Genomic DNA, 20,962 nt, shown 5'->3' on the forward strand with positions numbered 1-20,962 from the left:
AATGCACATCAATGGTTTGAAAACCTGATTAAAATGAGCTGATAATTATGTTTTGGGTAAACATGCACATTTCTCTTTTCCAAAGGTCACCATGTAAGAGAGGGCGACCCAGGCAGCTGAAAGGAGACTGGGGTCCCTCTGAATTGGCTCCAGATGGAGGCGTCCCTGTCCATGGTGGCTGTGTGGGGCTGGCTGAGAGACAGAGCTCCATCCAGGGGGGTCCAGAGCAGCCCACCGTGACTAACCAAGACAGGCTTCCCCTGTCGCCTGCTGTACCTCCTAGCAGCCCAGCCCGCTGGGACCAGCAGCCCTGAGGAACAGTCATGCACGCATGCACACCTAGCTGCTTTATCACCCAGTCACACACACACCCAGCCACACACACCTAGCTGCTGTAGCACCCAGCCACACACACACACCTGCTGTAGCACCCAGCCACACATACACACACACCCAGCCACACACACCTAGCTGCCGTAACACCCAGCCACACACACACACCTGCTGTAGCACCCAGCCACACACACACACACACCCAGCCACACACACCTAGCTGCCGTAACACCCAGCCACACACACACACCTGCTGTAGCACACAGCCACACACACACACACACACACACACACACACACACACCCAGCCACACACACACCCAGTGACACGCAGACGCACACACACACACATGAGACAAATATCCATATAGTACCACTGTAGTTATCCGTCCTCAGATGCTGAGAAGCCTCCAGATGACTCCATCATTTACTCTCTCAGTCAGCAGGTTGTGTAGATGGCAGATCAGCACCTCCTCCTCCAGGAGAGATTCCAATCTGTCTCTCAGTCCCCCAGGCAGGGCCTTAACTCATCAACACCACCACCTCTCTCTCATTTCCTGGCCGATTCAATGGTGTGGCAGTGTGAGTGTGGCTTCCCAAAACGCCCAGCTGTTTCCAAATAGGCGGTAATAGGAGCCGTGCTCCGTATATCAGAGGAGCTGGGATGAGACGGTTTAATGGGTCCTGGGGCAGGCAAATATTGACAGTTTGCTGGAGTGGGTGCGTCCTCATCGACCAGCCAGACAGTATTATTATCACAGTTCATCTCCAATCTGAATGTGTCAAACCTCCACCAGATTTCTCTCCTGCTTATCTTACCTGAGTCATCCAGAACAGAGAGAGAGAGGGGGAGGGAGAGAGAGAGAGAGAGAGAGAGAGAGAGAGAGAGAGAGAGAGGGGAGGGAGAGCGAGAGCGAGAGCGAGAGCGAGAGAGAGAGAGAGAGAGAGAGAGAGAGGGGGGGGAGGGAGAGAGAGAGAGAGAGAGAGAGAGAGAGAGAGAGAGAGAGAGAGAGAGAGAGAGAGAGAGAGAGAGAGAGAGAGAGAGAGAAAAAAGAAAGAAAGAAAAAGAGAAAGAGGCCGTATTTGCGCTCGACCAGTTCCAGTGTTTCTCTTGTTTGGGGCCTGAGAGCAGTTTGTTTGTGTGTCAAAGCAGCCCAGGCTGTCCCTCTCCTCCTCTGGTCCACGGCACAGTTGGCCAGGCGGACATTTTTAGACGAGGGTCTCAGCCAGGGTTGGGCTCTGCCTGCGGGGCTATGACAGATAGCTCTTTCACCCAGAGAGAAGAAAGTGCAGGAGCATGCTAGTCTCACAGTACCTGCCTACAAACAAACACACACACAATCTGTATTCTCGTTATAACTAGATAAACACTGCTCTGTAAACACTATGAAAAACAGAACCCCCCCCCAATGTGGTTGAGTAGCTAGCATCCAGCCATCTGACACAGATTGGATGGAGACAGAGACAGAGACAGGGTGTTAAATGCTGGACTGGTCCAGACAGCGTTCAGCTGCTGTGTAGGGGTTAAACGGACGGTTTCTTGGCTCTGAGTGTTCGTAATTTTTCATCTGAAAGCCATCCTTCAGCCAGAGCCTCACAGACTGTGTCTTGTCACACACAACACACACACCTCGCACACACACACACACACACCTCGCACACATACACACACACCTCACACACATACACACACACACCTCACACACATACACACACCTCGCACCCTGTGGACCACCATGGACACACACTGCACATGCCTGCCCCTGCTCCATGACGTCACAGTCAGACTGATGAAGCTGAAAACGCTGCTTATAGGCCGTGAGATGTGCTCGGTGGCTGACCAAAACTAAACATCACATTTACACACGTTTCCCATCTAAGTGGGATGCTTTTGTCGTAAATTATCCATCTGTGTTCACACTCAGGGGTGGAAAAAGGGGGGTGGGGGGAGGAGAGGAGGGAGGTGTCAGAGTGGGGACTGGAGTGTCCGTGTTTGTGTGAGAGAACTGCCTGTGTGCAGCCTGGAGGGGGGCTTTGGGGTCTAAATCTCCGGGATTAACTGGCAAGCCCAGCTTGTTTTAATCTTTTATGCTCAAGTTTATTACGTGTCACGTTTTGTTTTGACTTCCATCCCCTTTGTAATGCCCCGGAATCCCCATTAGGGAGGTGGTCGTCTAGCATTTCACCAAGCAGCCCCTCTCTCAGCAGGGCCTCTGGCAGGGTTCCTCTGGCAGGGTTCCTCTGTCTGCTGTGGGTTCTCCCTCCATGCGTCAGCTTGCTGATCTCTCCCTCTGCAGAGCACGCAGTCAAGCCCCCTCAGATCAGCTTAGTGCTGATTGGCTAAGCAGGAGCATGGCTACATTGTGTTTGTGAACCACTGTGTCTTCTGACAAAGAACCTGGAAACAGCGCACCCAGAGAGCTCAAGGCCAGAGCTGCTGTTCATCAGGACTGACTCCCCTCTCCATCCCCACAGCGCGGGGAGAAACAACCGAGGCCAGATGCCTTTAAGACGAAGAAAGAAACAGCTATCCCTCTTCTCCTCACGCGGTTAAGGAGGTTTTCCTGTTGTCCATGGTAAGGAGGCCAAATGAACGATGGGCTGGAGAATGTAATGATTGGGCTTGTCCTGCAAGCCAGTCAATCACACAGCATTGGCGTGTGCACTGAAGCCAGCCTCAATGAGGAGCAGCTGTGCAAATACATTAGACAGGATTCAACTGACTCCCAGAGAAAACAACCCTGCTTCTTATAAATAGTATATGAATTTTTGGAAAAAATTAATGAACAGATAAACCAAAATAAATCTCTGGAATGTTCCAGAAAAAAAAGTACTGAAACCTTTATGGATGAAAGAAGAAAAAAAAATGGTTGTTCGTTCTTCCCTGCTGAGTCGATTACAAACCAGAAGGGAAATGGCCTTCCGGCTGGCCCCTTCTCTCATATCTCAAGTATGTCCATGCAGATCCATGTTTCATGGAGCCTAATGACATTATAGTTCTTTTTTTAACATCACAACCCGATGGAGAACATGCTCTACTGTATGCGCATACTTCGGTAGATATATACGGCATGGTATCCATTTATGGCTGCAGAAACTAGCAGAATGGATAGTACTGTAGGGGGTTGAATATTGGCCAAACAACCAAAACTAATTCCACTATGGTTTAAAGGAAGATGGTAAAATGAACAGTGTATTAGCATGAACCAAATACGACACCCACCCTTACAGTACAGTCTTTTAAAAAGGACAGTCGCCAATCAATGGTAGCCTTTGAACTAGCCCTGAACGGAATAAGAAAAACAGAAAAATAAAAAGAACACATGGCTTTTGATTATTAGACATTCAAACTGAAAATTATCACCCAAGTCTGTGTTTGTCTAACCTACAAATACCATCAGCTAGCACCCATTGATTGGTGACTGATGATGGTCCAGTTATTGGCTGGTGGTTATGTGATTTGTGGATGACGGGTGTGGATCTGATTTGTTTACTCTGTGGCAGGGCCAGATCTATAAGTCATGGACTAGACTGTGAAGGCCAGGTGCAGGGCCCAGTGTTTAGGCCAGAAAGTCAGCAATCAGCAGTCACATTTGGTGGGTATCTTCTCTGACCTGGCATCTGGACGTTAGCCAACATTGCTAAGCCCACTCACTTCACTTGTGGGAAAGTGATTTTCTTCCTCCAACATGCATCATCACCCTTTTTCTGTTATAGCCAATTAGCCTCAAACAAGTCAGAGCCTCAATGCGAACAAATATGTCTCCATGGGGAAAATCACAAACCGTAAATCAATGTCATAAGTCATTAAAGAATATGATAGAGCCCAAACCAATTTCTTCTTAAACTGGGTCACAGAAGGGTGACACTGCCAAAGCAGGCACCTCCACCTTCATAGAAATCAGCAGACTTTTACTGTACTTTTTGAAAGCCTGTACTATCCATTCTGCTGGTTTCAATATAAAGTCTCCTTAAATTGGGTGTATAAAACTTCCTTTGGTTGGCTTCCAAGAAGGTAATATTTTTATTGATTTACTTACAAATGGCCATGACAATTTTTCTTTTTCACAGACTACACTGTTCCTCCGTAGATAAAAGGTGTGGAAGCTTTAGTTATGTTGTGTTTCTTCCCACTGCAAGAAGAGGAGGATTTCCATCCAGCAATTTCATCACTATACACAAAGTTAGAAAATGTTTATTTCTTGTGGAACTTTTTATGATTTATTAGACAGTTTGTAAGTGAAGTGTTACTGGAAGGGAAGAGGCAGAGAGAGAGAGAGAGAGGCAGAGAGAGAGATGCAGAGAGAGAGAGAGGCAGAGAGAGAGAGGCAGAGAGAGAGGCAGAGAGAGAGGCAGAGAGAGAGGCAGAGAGAGAGGCAGAGAGAGAGAGAGAGGCAGAGAGAGAGAGAGAGAGAGGCAGAGCGAGAGGCAGAGAAAGAGAGGCAGAGAGAGAGAGAGAGAGAGAGAGAGAGAGAGAGAGAGAGAGAGAGAGAGAGAGAGAGAGAGAGAGAGAGAGAGAGAGAGAGAGAGAGAGAATGACATGCAGCAAAAAGCATAGGTGGGATTCAAACCCAGGACGTTGTGGTGAAGCCTCAGCCTAAATGGGATGTGTACTTATCCTGTGAGCTACGGGCACCCCGGCACCGGGCACCCCGGCTGGGCCATAAAGGGTTTAACTCCAGCCCTGTGCTCAACGTGTCTGAACACTAAACAGATTCCTCAAATTTGGGAGGAGCTTTGGCGTGTGACGAGGAGGGCTGAGATGCGGTACTCACCACAGAGTGAAGGTCGTTCTCCTTGGCGAGCTGGAGGGAGTTCTTGTAGCAGGCAGCGAGGTCTCGGTTCTCCGTCTGGCCCACGTTCCCTCTGGCCACTGGGCCCACAGTGTGAATCACATCTGCAGGGGAGCAACACAGAGCACTGGTCAACTCTCTTGACCTCACACCGTACTTAGTGAAAAGATAACTTGTCCTGTCCTGCCCCCCCCTCCCCGCCCAAGACGAGACCAAGTCCAAGACTGCCAAGAAAAATGGGGCGAGACTGTGACCACACACTTTCTGAACATCCAGCCGACCCAAATCTGAAAGGGCCTTAGAATCTGTTCTTTCAGCTGTTACTGTATTATCATGAAATACAAACAAGATGAGAGATTGTCTTCACAATGGGGACAATTTTAGCAAGTCCACAGCCAATATGAATGCATTTATTCAGCTAATGAAATGGCAGCCAAGATAGAAAATCAATTACAAGATTCTTTTATGCAATCTATTCAAATATTCATCTCTCTGCTAGTGCCCTGCCTTTCGGTGCATAGTAATGTGTGTGACTGTCAATCAAGTATTCTGCTTGTCTGGTCAGGGCAGGCAGAGGAATGCTGTGCTCTCTAATTGAATCATAAGGGTGATGACAGGAAAATGAGAGAACGTAAGCATCGATTTGACAGAGACATAATCTAGCCATTCTGTCTTCTTTCTCCTCTCCTCTTTAAGGCTAGACAGGACTGGTTTTCAATAATAAACAAGGGAGCAGCAGAAGCCATATCCTGTGTGGTATTTATAAAGAGAGAAAGACCTTGGTATTGCATTATGAATGCATGATTTAATTTGCGTAAATTTGTGTTTGAAAGAAAGAAAAACTGCTCTCTTTGGCTTTGCAAACAAATTCCCTCACATAACAAATCATTAAACTGTTAATACACAAGAAAGTTAGCACAGGCTGTTGAACGAAAAATACAAATAATGTTTCTGAATGCCAAACATCTGTCATTATAATGGTTTTACTGCTTAAGATACATAAATCTCACTTTATAGACAATTAAATATTGATAAGCCATGACTCATTAATTCAAAATTTCACATATCAAATACCCATTTCAGAGAGCTAAAATATTAAAGGCTGTTAAATATGTATACTGGAAATTCTGAGACGGTTCATGAGATGAAGGAAGGCACACCGACTGAGCTATGTTAGCATTTCAGCAAAGATGCTCAGTCACCAATGTCACATCACTGAAACACAAACGATGTGCCAAATGTCACTGAATACGCATAATTGTTCACAAAGTAAAGACCTTTTCTACCCTTAACACTAAGGAAACATCCAACATTTAGCGATTAAACGGGTCTCGTTACTTTCAAGTTATTTTACGTAATTGATTTCAACCTCTGGGTATGTAACAATGGGCCAGGGTAATCAGGCATGGCACTACTTTTCCAAAAACCGGGGCTGCCAACCACAGAATATGGTTTGAAAGAGCATTTTTAATGGTGGTAAAAGTGTTGTTAAAAAAAAAGATACTGCTCATTGAACAAGAGCTTTTCTATTAGCATGAAGCTCTAGCACTGCTGATGTCGGATTGTAACGAGACTGGATCTGTCTGAAGTATTGTCTTTTTCCAGAGTAGCAAGCTGAAAATTGCATCCCACTATGTGGTTATAATGGGGCACGTGACAGGGTTGTTTTTCATCCATTATTCATGATATTTCACGTTACAAGCGCGGCAACATGCCAATTAGATTGTGGACACCAAAAAGCCTGACCACTAGTGAATTCATGAAAGTTTAAACAGTTTTTATCTCACCACTAGTCATGCCTTCTCTCATATCCTCTACTCGTCAACCTATAAATAAATATGTATACAATACAGTTGTTTTTTAAGGTGAAAAACATGTTTCGTTTTGTATCTTAGGAAAGTATGAAACGGTGAGTGTTCTGAACAGTGGAGACGGAAAAGTGAACAGTATTTTCGCAGTTTTTGTATCTTTGCAAACAGACCACATTGAAGGCCGACGGATGATTTCGACACGACAAAGGGAAAAACCTGTGAAGGATATGTCATATTACGTAATACAAGTCTGTAACTCAAAGATTATTTAAAAACTCATTTGACGCTCGTTTGACACGAGGCACGAAAGTGTATTATCCTAGCTATGGGAAAATTATGGAAATTGCATTAAATCATCCCTTTTCACAAGGCTCTTCAGACTGTGCAGAGTGGAAAACTGTTTTGCAACCACAAGGAAACTGACAGTCTAAAACAACATGGGCAATTACCTATGCACAATTTAACCTTGAGAATATTTCTGCCTTCAGGTTCACAGGTTCACCAGCGGGAATAAATGAAAATATCTCGGTAGTTTTTCAATGTGTTTGCAGGCTAAGAAGATGGTTATTTATGATTGCCCTGTGATTTTCGATGCATACATTAACCACACATACACCCTGTTATAAACAAGCACCGAATGCAAACGTTAAAACCTGGATTTGAAAAACGTCTGACAGGTTATTCATCCTACAGTTTCTTTTATTCCCCTTCCTGCGATCAAATATCCTTTCATCGCTCCCTCCTCTCCCCTGCCTGGCAGGCATATTGCAAACATATTGGATGGCATCGGTTAGTCTACGTTGCACTGAGGATTCAGACACATGCATGCAATTATCCTGACCCCTCACTGGAGGCAGATTATTCTCAATCGTGGGTGAAGAGTAAACCATTCTGATGGATTGAGATTCTTCCCTGGGTATTTCAGCGGGGAAGGTCTGGTTGATTGCTGGAACGATAACAAACCAGTGTCTTCAACCCTTGAGGAACGGTGATGAAAAGTCAACCGGGGAGAGAGAAGATGGAAAGTCTTCTACTAGACATGTAACGTTCTCCCTCCCTCAGTGGCAGTTCTAGACACATTTCACTGAGGGGGCCAAGGGGGGGGGGGGGGGATTAATCAGAGGGGCACATTAAAAAACGGAAACAAATGATATTTAAACATTAAATACTTTAATTTTGCTTTACATTTTAATCATACAAACGGCTCTGGCCATTTGAATGATTTTTTTGGTCCTTTTTTCCAGCTCCTCAACTCAATACCTTGATATGTTTCTCTCACTTTTTTTATTTACTGGGGGAAAAAAGGCTGCAATGTTCCTTCCTCGTTTCATGATGACTACTAGAAGAAGAAAAAACGTGTAAAACAAAATAATATATATTCAGTCAGCTCAGGGGGGCCACAGGGGGGGGCAGGGACATTTTTACAGGGTCACTGGCCCCTGTAGGCCCCCGTGTAGAACCGCCCCTGCTCTCCTTCCCTCTCTCTCTCTCTCTCTCTCTCTCTCTCTCTCTCTCACCACTCTCACCTCTCTCACCACTCTCACCTCTCTCACCTCTCTCACCTCTCTCACCTCTCTCACCTCTCTCACCCCTCTCTCAATATTTTATTACATATTTAATCTTGACTATCATTTTAATCCAAAAGTCCTCTGTGACAACACAACGTCCTCAAAAACACTTCACGCAAGCACAGATCATTAAATAAAGAGCCTAGATTTCCGCAAAGCCTGAATAAGGAGCCAGCATCAAACCAACCAACCCACTATGTCTGTTGTTGTTGTTGTTGTTTTCAGCCAATCATCTCCCAGCGGAACCACGGAGGAGATCAGATGCGGCGCTCAGAAGCAGGCACTAGCAGATCAATAGCAGCCACGAGGAAGCAGGCAGCTCCCTCTTCTCAACACAGGTTGCGCGGGGGTCACGCGCAGCGCTAGCAAGCCCGCCGCATCAGCCCCGCGCACGTAGCCTACAGGGATCACACTCCACCAAGCCAACCAATGGCTGAACAGCTTTTCTGCGTGCGTTTCTCCAAATGTTTCCAATTGACTTGCTTGCTGTGGTCTCGCTTGGGGTAAAATAAGCCAGTCACACGATTCACCTCAGAGAGAAGTGGAGCTGATCGCTGCTATCTATATCTCCCTTACACATCTCACGGATGAGTGGATAGGAGAACTATTTGAATCTGTCCAAACCTTCAAGCTCAAATGCTACAAATGTATAAGAATTGATTTGGTGCCTGTGTAGAGTGTTGTCTACTAGTGTACAAGCTTTCTATCACGTGATAATTATCCCTGCTGGTACATGTTATTTATAAAATGTTATGGACACAAGATCTTTAGCCAGTTAAGCACTGACCTTTTGCATCCAGGTCCATGTCGCTGGACATTGGTTGAAATCTACAGAATCAAATTCTGCTTGAGAAGAATCAGAATGGGATCTGCTCGACTACACAGTGCTCTTGCATCATGCAGACGGTCACTGTTTGGCTTATAAGGCCGGATGTGTGAAAGGGGTCAGGTTTGGGTTTTGGCATCTGGGGTTTCTTGTTTCTTTTGCCCCGTTTTAAAGAGCTGAAAACTGTTGAAAACGAACGGACGAGTAAACCAACAGCAGAAGATATATAACATAATTACATATCAGCATTTATGATATGCTTATGCTAGCATGGCATAACATGTTACATGTCAGCATTGATACATGACACCCTAAGTATCAGCATGTTGCATGTAACATGCTGCCGTGAATAACCATGTCAGCATGGCTGATGTTCACCGTGTGCTGGTGTATTCAGCCGAACATAATGTGCCCACAGGGTTTTTTGTGACATTTAGTCACACCACTGAGAGAGCACATCCAAGAGAGGAGAGTGATCTAGGTATATGTAAGGTAATTACCCTGAGGGGGAAACGGAGAGGAACCTGCTAACTGAGTGTATGTCTAGGGCATCTCTTCAGCTCAATCAGCCTGAATAATACATATAATCACCTCGCGGGGCAGCAGGCTAGCATAGCATAACACTTGCATAACATGAGGGGAGAGAGGAGAGGACACACATGCTCAACACGCATGGCTTCAGCACATGCCGTCATTACAGCAACATGTGTGATTGAGCTTCTTCCTCCGTTGTGTTCAGCGAGGAGCACAGCTGATTCTCCAACACGCTCTCAGCGAGCTGGACGACGTGATGAGACGCCACGGAAATGAGGATTTATCTCACCTCGTCCAAAGATGTGAATGTCGTTAGGGCAAAACTAAACGGGTCCACTTGAGTGACCCATTGAGCGATAAGGAAACCTGCGATATTGAATATTCAGCTGTTGTCACGGCTGCATTCATAAAGGACAGCTTTTGATCCTTTATAATAACATCCTTTTGTATTTTGTTGTTGTTGTCAAAAACATCCGACATAAAGGATCTACATTCACGGTATCCCTGTACACTTCCACCTGTCTCTGAGCTGGATCTGCCTGTCTCTGAGCTGGATCCGACTGTCTCTGAGCTGGATCCGCCTGTCTCTGAGCTGGATCTGCCTGTCTCTGAGCTGGATCCGCCTGTCTCTGAGCTGGATCCGCCTGTCTCTGAGCTGGATCCGCCTGTCTCTGAGCTGGATCTGCCTGTCTCTGAGCTGGATCTGCCTGTCTCTGAGCTGGATCTGCCTGTCTCTGAGCTGGATCTGACTGTCTCTGAGCTGGATCCGCCTGTCTCTGAGTTGGATCCGCCTGTCTCTGAGCTGGATCCGCCTGTCTCTGAGCTGGATCCGACTGTCTCTGAGCTGGATCTGCCTGTCTCTGAGCTGGATCTGCCTGTCTCTGAGCTGGATCTGACTGTCTCTGAGCTGGATCTGCCTGTCTCTGAGCTGGATCTGCCTGTCTCTGAGCTGGATCTGCCTGTCTCTGAGCTGGATCTGCCTGTCTCTGAGCTGGATCCGCCTGTCTCTGAGCTGGATCTGCCTGTCTCTGAGCTGGATCTGCCTGTCTCTGAGCTGGATCTGACTGTCTCTGAGCTGGATCCGCCTGTCTCTGAGCTGGATCTGCCTGTCTCTGAGCTGGATCTGCCTGTCTCTGAGCTGGATCTGACTGTCTCTGAGCTGGATCTGCCTGTCTCTGAGCTGGATCTGCCTGTCTCTGAGCTGGATCTGCCTGTCTCTGAGCTGGATCTGAAAGGGACAGAAGTCCTTCTGCAGGTGCTTTCCTGTGAGGCTTGATTGATTGTGAAGGACGTGAAATCTCCTCTTCAAACAGTCACCGTACAGCATGTGAGAACATCATAGACGTGTTCCCTAACATGTTGCCCAGCTCAGGGAGGGAATCTGCCAACACCACACTTCTGAGACATTCCCTTTTAGCTACAGAAATTTCTTCTTTTTTCTTCAAAGGAATCTGGAATTTATGTAGCGAGAAGAAACTGACTGTTTAAGAATAAAGATGAGGGTCTTCCTTGTGTCGGTCCTGGATTTCTCATCCTGCCCTTGAGAGTGCTTGAAGGCTTGACTGTATTGTACCAACATACTTGACTGAAATAGCGATTGTCCTACAAGAGAAGTTAGGGTGAATGGACTTGCTGAAGTACTGAAAATGGGCCTAATTGCAGATGGATTATCTGTAAATACTCAGCAGACATCAACGCCGTTGAGCAGATTTATGTTAACCAAATCAATTGAGGTTTAATGATGGTTATCTCATAAGGACTCCACTGACAGGTATGCAGCCTGCAGCCCTAGGGTTGTGTTGATGGTGACATACATCAGTGAAGATTTATCCCCCACCTTCCTGAGTTAAATGGTTATGGGACCACCGATGGGTTGGGAATATAAGATGATGAATTGGGAAGCTAGCAGATAGAGTAAGCAGACAATAATCAACCTGCTTTCATGCTTCCCATGGTAATTATCCTTGCACTTAAGAACCAACAAAGCACATAATGACTTACAGTCCATTAAGAAATTCAGGCAAAATTGAATTTAAATGTAAGCTGGGAGGATAAGCTGCAGTCTCACCCCTCTCATGCTGGGGCCAAAAAAACAAGCTTTCCAGGAGACTAAATTGTGGTCTTATTATTCCAGAGTGATTGCATTTATTGTCCCTCTAAAGCTTTCTCCACATACAATTAAAACACACAGTTTGTCTGTGTACCTTGCTCTGAGGATCTGAATGTTCACATCCAACTTTATTCTGCCTGGTTCACACCCCTACACTATTAAACATATGGTGGATAAGACTGTCGTGAGGTGCTGTACACAGAGGTTACATCCCAGCCGGTGTGACTCCCGACTGGGCAAGGAGACAAGACTTGAGAGAGCAAACAAATGAGAAAACAACCAGGTGAGCTCTTAAGAGAAAAAACATGCTGCCGGTCGTGTGAGTTGATCAATGGCTGTCTGTCTGTTTCTTAGCCCAAAAGGCTGAGACTTGAAAACACACAACTATGATGCTACCACAAACAACTACAAGACCAACAGCACCTCATGTTCAGTTTTTGTTCTCCCTTTTTAACAAAGCTCAGATTCTGGGGTGAAGATCAGAGGCTTCATGCAGAGCCTAAGGAGAGGTTGGCTTCATTAACCTCTCTGACGAGACATTACCAGAGAAGATTTTCCAAGTTCCAGGCTTCTTAACTCCAAGTCCAGTAATAAAGAGACAACATCTCCTTTTTTTGCATGTTAATGTATGATAATTGTTGCAAACACCATATGGTGAGATGGTACAGAAACATTGATATGTTTGAGCATATGTCTGCTGCTTGAACAGTCTCCTCTGCCAATGACTCCAAATTAAACGATGAGTTGCGAGGAAGAATTTCTGACAGGCGCAAGAATCCTGTTCTTTCCACACCGTAAAAAAAAAATATATATATTGCTGCAACACTTCCTAACATGACTGCAAATCGTACCCAGTCAGTCACAGTGACAATAGAGGCACATACCTTCCTGGTGACGATCACTGCCGTGAAGAACACTGTTCTTCTAAGTGTTCAACATGACATGAAAACACCTCGGAAGGAGAACAAGCCAGACTTGAAGGGATATTTCGTATCCTCCATATCTAGTCTGATCCCAGTTCCAGTGTTGTCAGAGCCAGATAGAGAACATTAGCAACACTGTCAGCCTGGGGAACGGCAGAGAAAAGTCGGCGGAGTCAGTTGGCTGAGCGGTTAGGGAATCGGGCTAGTAATCCGAAGGTTGCCAGTTCGATTCCCGGTCATGCCAACTGACGTTGTGTCCTTGGGCAAGGCACTTCACCCTACTTGCCTCGGGGGAATGTCCCTGTACTTACTGTAAGTCGCTCTGGATAAGAGCGTCTGCTAAATGACTAAATGTAAAATGTAAAACGTAAAACAGGGAATGAGCCACATGAAGGGTTTGAGCAATGGTACATGTGCAAGTGGTGAACTTTCAAACGTTGAGCGTTGTAAGAACCAGGAGGGAATGAAAGCACATCAGGATGTTTGTCTGTACTACACTGTCTACAGCTACACTACTAGTTAAACTGGGTATTACATCTCCTGCCTCTGCTCATATCGTGCCTCTGCTCATCTCCTGCCTCTGCTCATCTCCTGCCTCTGCTCATCTCCTGCCTCTGCTCATCTCCTGCCTCTGCTCATCTCCTGCCTCTGCTCATCTCCTGCCTCTGCTCATATCCTGCCTCTGCTCATCTCCTGCCTCTGCTCATCTCCTGCCTCTGCTCATCTCCTGCCTATGTTTGGGCACTGCCTCTGTTCCGGCCTCCTGGCCACATTCTCATCTGCTCTCCTGTTGCTCACTGTGTCCGAGTGTGGCCATGCCCAGAGGCTGGGAACACGGGTGTTGTCATGGTGACAGGGATGGTGGAGCGATCCCTGTATCTCTCCGAGGCTTCCGTCTGAGAGAGACGCCCTCGCCGTCATTCGGAGAATGACGCTTACTCACAATTATAGCATCTTCCAGTTCTTTAAAAAACTGGATTCCACTTGCCCTAGTGATTATCCATGCACTTGGATTTTAAAAGCTTTATGGAGTGTCACTGCAGCTCTGTCACTTGCTAGCAGATGCTAAGGGGTTGAGAGGGAGGGGTGCATATGGACGGAATTGCAATGAGATAGAGAGAGAGAGATCTCGAGAGAGATAATGTGGATTAGAAAAACTCCTTTATCGAAAGAGTATTACAAATGAAAGTTGTGCGTGTAAAAAAACATGTGTTGATTAGTCATAGGCATGCCTATGCTTTGCGGAAAATAGTAACATAGATAAACGGTCCATGACCACACGCTAACCGTGACAAATTGATTTTTCATAACTGGAAATGTGTCCTGCTATGCCACTGTGGGTGAGTGGGCTTCATGGTGGTCACAGTAACTGGCTGACATATTTATCCAAGCAGGCTATGCCGCACTGGCCTAAGGTGACTGGATTCACACAAACACAAATTGCTGGCTTAAAATGTCAAGATCTTTCTTTTCAAGAGAAACCAACCCACAAGCATCTTTCTCTCTCTCTCCCCCCCTCCCCCTCTCCCTCTCTCTCTCTCTCTCTCTCTCTCTCTCTCTCTCTACAACACAGAACCTGAACACAGTCTGTGGCAGGCAGAATGAATCACTAACTCGAAGCTGAGCACAGGCATACTCAGGAGATGGACAAGGTCATGTCAGCCCAAGGAGACACACTTTAGATAAGACCACCATCTACCAACCAATCACAATCAGCCTCCATGCCCTTATACTGTAGACGACTCTTCCTTTTTTGTCTTGGCATTGCCTTGGTTTTGGTTGGTTGTGGTTGTTGCGCTATCGTAGGAGCGACAGAGTGGCGTTGTCAGGCCTGTGCCTGGGGTGTGCAGAGTGTAAGTGGTCCTGCTGAGCTGCATCAAGCACATATGATTGCATGTGGGGCTGAGAGGAGGGGAAAGAAATAAAGAAATCACAAAAGAAATCTACAAATCAAGTCTTTCTGTAGTGGACATGGTCGCTGACATCACAGCCCTGCCCTATTGATGGGTTCGCTGGCAGTTGGCAGATTGCCAGCCTTAAGTGTGAATTAAATCAAATTGATCTCTTTTTCTTTCATTTTCCTGCGCATGTGGGTGTTCACTAACGGAATCACCGATACGCAATATTAAATCATATATTTCATATGTCCTCTTCATTAGAGGGGGAAAAGAAAATTGACTAGATACCCACTAGTGTGAAGTGTGTGTTCAGTATTAAAATAGTAACATAGAAAAGCGATCCATGGACACACACACACACACACACACACACACATACACACACACACACACACACACACACACACACACACACACACACACACACACACATACACACACACACACACACACACACACACACAACTACCAGTAATTTCAATGAAGTTGTGTGTGTCCAGTCTGACGAGAGAGATCGTGTGTGGAGACTAAGAGCAACAACATGTGCTGTGGTTCTCCAAATTAAACTAATAACAGTCATTACATTGGCACATTCAAGTCAGTGTTTAGTTAAGTGATGGTTGGAAGAGGGGAATAGAGGATGCTGTTTTGCTTCTTCCTCTGCGACGCTCGTTTCAGAGTCCATGTTCCTGAATCCCAGCTCCAGTACAAGGTTTCTCTCAGATGGTAGATCCAGAGAGGTAAGTCATATCAGATGTATTTGTAGAGCCCTTTCAACAAGGAAGGTCACAGAGGGCTTCACATATGCCCACAGAACTGCCCCTCAGCCAACCTGAACCCTCAAGGAAGACAAGAAAAACTCCCCAAAACTCTGATCATTTGTTTCTAGAAACCTTTGGATAATCAAGTCAGTGAAGGCTCCCCTCCTCCAGACGGCCGGCGACACCGAGTGGTGCAGACCAGAGGCTAGCTTTAGCTACGTAGCTACTGGATGAAACACCAGTCTGAAAAGATCTGGCTTGGGGGGAAAAATAACTCAAGTTTAAGCCACAAAGGAAAATCAGAAGATTGGCCTGGTTGTGGTGAACCGATCGATTATGATTTGGACACTTCAGTTAAGGGATGGTGACTCAAGTTGAGGTTTCCAGTACATGAAGAGATCATGTTTCTCTTTCAGCTCAAGCTTAAATGAAATGCATTTGTTCTTTCTTTCCTTCTGTCTCTCCGTTTGCCCGCCCACCTATTTATTTATTTGATGTACAGTATTTCACACGGTTGCAGACAGTGACAAGCCCTGGTGCCACAGCAGAATGCGTCAGTAGGGTACGACTGACAGATCTCTAGAGGTGTGTGAGAGTTCCATCAGTCTGGAGAGAGTCCTCTTTCTTAACAAAAACACCTGCCATTTCCTTTACATGCTTGATACACTCCAATTTCCTTTTCAGCTCTGGTTATGAGAGACACCACTACCTAACACAAAGCTCTGGTTATGAGAGACACCACTACCTAACACAAAGGCACAGAGAACAAAGCAAAGAAACCCACAATGGCATGATTATGGAGCTATAAACGACTAACAAGGGTAAAAGGGAGAGCTTTATGTAAGTAGCAATCTTGGTGTTAACAGAGATATGAGGAGTACATGTCCTTGTCAGTTGTCTCAGCGGGCTGTCTGTCTCCTAGGTGGCGGTTGGCAGGTGACGGTCTGGAAAAGCTGGGAATACTGGGAACAGTGCTCTGCCAGGAACACAGCCCAGACTCCCTCCCTCCCTCCTCCCTCCCTCCCCCCAGCCCCCCCCCCCCCTTCCTCCTCCCTCCCTCCCCTCCCTCCCTCCCTCCCTCCCTTCACCATCACGGCCAGAGCATCACTCAAACGCCTCCTTCATTCACTGTCACTTAGGTGTAATTAGACGACCTGGCTGACTTCAGGTAAACACCACCTGCGCTCCTCTGACTCTGGTCGGTCTGGTACGGGGGCTGGTCATTTACAGCAGTTCATCAAGTCATTACACCAGCGGCAGTGTTTATTATAACCAAAGAAAGCACAGAGACCCCTTCTTAGAAGATTGTTTACAGCACCAATATTGTGCAACTCTGGCCTAATATCCCGCCCAGTATTTGGCTGATGGCTGAGATCACCCACACTGTCTCTGCTGCTGAGACAGGAAACATCCACACTGTCTCTGCTGCTGAGACAGGAAACATCCACACTATCTCTGCTGCTGAGACAGGAAACATCCACACTATCTCTGAGGACCTGAGCCCTGGGGCCTGCAGTCCCTCTACAACCCTCCCCCCCACATACACACACACACACTGTGTGTGTGCATGCATTGACGCACATGTGCCCACACACCTCTGATGGATTATCTACAGCGGCACCAAAAATCTCACCCATCAATCAGTAGCCATGGCGACAAGGCCCAGGAGAGAGACACGTCGAAATAAATAGAGGTCGTTCTCAGACTCTTCACCTACACCCAGCCTCCCTCCAAAGATAGAGAAAGAGAGAAAGACAGATAGAGTGTGAGGGAGAGAAAAAGAGAAAAAGAGAGAGAAAAACAGAGTAACACAGTGACCCCCTCCCTGGGGGAGCATCCTCACAGCCCCTCTTCCAGATGTACCTGCCTCCAGAACTCTCCCCAGCGAGGACGGAGAACTCACCAGCACTCCTGTCTGCCGGGAGCACGTCCCTCTGCAGGGAGCACCTCCCTCTGCCGGGAGCACGTCCCTCTGCAGGGAGCACGTCCCTCTGCCGGGAGCACGTCCCTCTGCAGGGAGCACGTCCCTCTGCCGGGAGCACGTCCCTCTGCCGGGAGCACGTCCCTCTGCAGGGAGCACGTCCCTCTGCCGGGAGCACGTCCCTCTGCAGGGAGCACCTCCCTCTGCCGGGAGCACCTCCCTCTGCCGGGAGCACGTCCCTCTGCAGGGAGCACCTCCCTCTGCCGGGAGCACGTCCCTCTGCCGGGAGCACATCTTTCTCGCCAAACACGCGCCACATGGAAGGCCTCATATGGAACCTGGCTGGTGGCCCCACACAGGGGTGTCGGGGGCTGCGTGCGCCAGCTGCTGATTGATGGCGTGATAAAAGTCATTAGGAGTCGGCGTGGAGGAGGCGGGCGCGGGCTCACGCTTCCTCGCTGGCGTGAAGATGAAATCTGCGGACGCCAGCGAGGGTTTAAAGAACGGGGACACGCGAGGTGACACGCGAGGTGACGCGCGAGGTGACGCGCGAGGTGACGCGCGAGGCGACGCGCGAGGTGACTCAGGGGGGGTCAGGGGGCTGAGCGGTGAGGGAATCGGGCTAGTAATCCGAAGGTTGCCAGTTCGATTCCCGGTCATGCAAACTGACGTTGTGTCCTTGGGCAAGGCACTTCACCCTACTTGCCTCGGGGGGAATGTCCCTGTACTTACTGTAAGTCACTCTGGATAAGAGCGTCTGCTGAATGACTAAATGTAAATGTAAAAAAAAAGCTAAGACAATGGTCGGACAACATGAATTCCTCGACCTGGTTTAGATTGGCAGCGTTTCCATCAGATAAACTGAGATGTTGTCAACAAGTATTACAAGTTGTCCCCCCCGATGCGCATGCAGTGAAGTGGCGGAGTGTAGAGGGGATATCTAAATGTGAACCACCTGCCTTGGTAGAGGCTCTTCCTGGTGTGGAGCGACTGGCTGTTGGCCTTGAGCAGCGGTGGCCGGAGCCACATCAGATAAGCTGAGCAGACAGCCGAGAGCTCCTGCTCTCTCAGCAGGACCGTATTAATGCTGCTAATGGGAGGGAGTCAGGTGGCTGAGAGGTTAGGGAGTCGGGCTAGTAATCTGAAGGTTACCGGTTCGATTCCCGGCTCTGCCGAATGACGTTGTGTCCTTGGGCAAGGCACTTCACCCTACTTGCCTCGGGGAGAATGTCCCTGTACTTACTGTAAGCCGCTCTGGATAAGAGCGTCTGCTGAATGACTAAATGTAAATCGATGTGGGATCTCTGGATGACACAGATGAACAAACCCTGAGGTCACACACGTCCTCTCTCGCTCTCAGGACAGACGCACAATGGACCGGCATAGATCACAGACCGCTCTCTCCCCTTCACTCCACTCCACTCCCCTCCGCCCATCTTTCCCAGAAGTCTTAGCGGAGCCTTGGGACAACAGCCTCTTGTTCTTCAGAGGGATCTGGAAAACGGAGCCACATGCTGCCCCTACGTTGATCTTGCTTTTACAAATACGCAGGCTTAATGAGATCATGTGGGTGCTCAGGGAGAGGACATGCAGAGTGTGGTCTCAACACAAGTGGGGGGCCGAACAGAGAGGAAGTTGGAGGGATTGCAGAGATGATGTTTATACATGTGATGGGTTGTGGAAGCTGGTGCCACCGAACACATGATAGATGCACAAGGGGCTCTGAAAAAGGGAGGAGGTGGGGAGATGAGGAGGGAGGAATGATGGAGTGAGGGGGGGGGGGGGGGGCTAAGGTGGCAGTATTACGGCAGAACCAGAAGCATGTAGGGCTAAAAGCTGTGCTTTTACCTACAAGTCACAGAAGGTGAGCTGAAGCAATCAGCTTCCACCTCTCCCCTTGCTCCCTCCCTCCCTCCCACCCTCTCCTCTCCTCCCACCCTCTCCTCTCCTCCCACCCTCCCTCCCCACCCACCATCCCACCCTCTCCTCTCCTCCCACCCTCCCTCCCCACCCACCCACCCTCTCCTCCCAGCCTCCCTCCCTCCCCACCCACCCTCCCACCCTCTCCTCTCCTCTCTCCCTCCCTCCCCACCCACCCACCCTCTCCTCTCCTCTCCTCTCCTCCCTCCCTTCCCACCCACCCTCCCACCCTCTCCTCTCCTCCCCTCCCTCCCTCCCCACACTCCCACCCTCTTCTCTCCTCTCCTCCCACCCTCCCCATCGTCCCCATGCACAGAGAAATTATTTAGCCTGAAGCCTTGACGCACAAGAGCTCTCTCTGCCTCTCGCTCTCCCACTCTCTCTCCCACTCTCTCTCCCACTCTCTCTCCCACTCTCTCTCCCACTCTCTCTCCCACTCCCACTCTCTCTCCCACTCTCTCTCCCACTCCCTCTCCCACTCCCACTCCCTCTCCCACTCTCTCTCCCACTCTCTCTCCCTCTCCCACTCTCTCTCCCACTCTCTCTCGCTCTTCCATTCTCTCTGCCACTCTCTCTGCCACTCTCTCTCTCTCTCCCACTCTCTCTCCCACTCCCTCTGCCTCTCAGTCTGCCAATTCCAGCAGCTGCCTAGCACTACCGCACTGACCTTTAAAATATGTCTCACCATCTGAGTTCAACTTTTAACACAAATGATTGAGCCACAGAATAAAGAAAGGCAGAACCAGAACGAGAGAGAGAGAGAGCTAATGAAAGAAAAATGTAGAGAGACAGAGTGAGAATGATGAGGAGGGGGTAATCTGTAATGTGTGTGTGGTTATTTTGTGTGTGTGTGTGTGTGTGTGTTACATAAAATAAAATAAAAACTACAGGCTGAAAAAACCTTGTATGACATGAAAGGAACATTCAGCGTCTGGTGAGAAGAGTAATGGACCTCTTAAGGTGCCTGTGTCTGATTCAACAGATGTAAAGAAATCAATATACCGTTTTCATGAAACACCCATATGGCTTTTATACATCCTCAAGGAAATGACTCAAGGCAAAGCACAACCCAGTGAGCCTTTTTCACTGCTGCAGAGATAGAGGCGTTCCTTCCACCTATAGATCTTCTTCAACATGTCATGATTATAATCAGATTTAACCAATCATTTTCTGCCTTGCTCTATGTTGTACAATATGCCGTCTCATCGATTATCCTGTGAGAACCAGCTTCCTTTAGATATATCAGAATATGATTTACTGTCTATTGAATATTAATAACTGTATAGCACTATCTAATTAAAACAAATATACAGTTGGTGTTAATTTAGTAAATTATTTATATTTGTTGATGTGACAAGTAATTAAAACATATTTAAATGTGTCTAAGATATCATGGAGCTTTGCTGATACAGTCACACCCATGTCTCTGTGGCACAGACACAGCCCTCTCCCATGGTCAGCCCCCGGATGCTGTTTTTCTGCCGACGCAGCAGAGAGCCAGGGACAGCGTGCTTCATTACCAGGGAGAGCAGAGGGGGCTGCCTCTGCCTGGCTGTGGCCCAGC

At 47.7% G+C, this 20,962-nt stretch overlaps 1 protein-coding gene across 1 annotated transcript in view; it reads right to left on the bottom strand.

Moving 5' to 3' along the window:
• macrod2 (mono-ADP ribosylhydrolase 2) overlaps positions 1-20,962 on the bottom strand; it is a 325,831-nt gene that overhangs the window by 78,957 nt on the left and 225,912 nt on the right. The window contains exon 6 of the mRNA XM_062464550.1: positions 5,109-5,230. Within this exon, the coding sequence (XP_062320534.1) occupies positions 5,109-5,230 (122 nt within the window). The remainder of the gene's footprint in view (positions 1-5,108; positions 5,231-20,962) is intronic.

Source organism: Osmerus eperlanus, chromosome 6 (assembly GCF_963692335.1).
Source record: "Osmerus eperlanus chromosome 6, fOsmEpe2.1, whole genome shotgun sequence".
NCBI lineage: Eukaryota > Metazoa > Chordata > Actinopteri > Osmeriformes > Osmeridae > Osmerus > Osmerus eperlanus.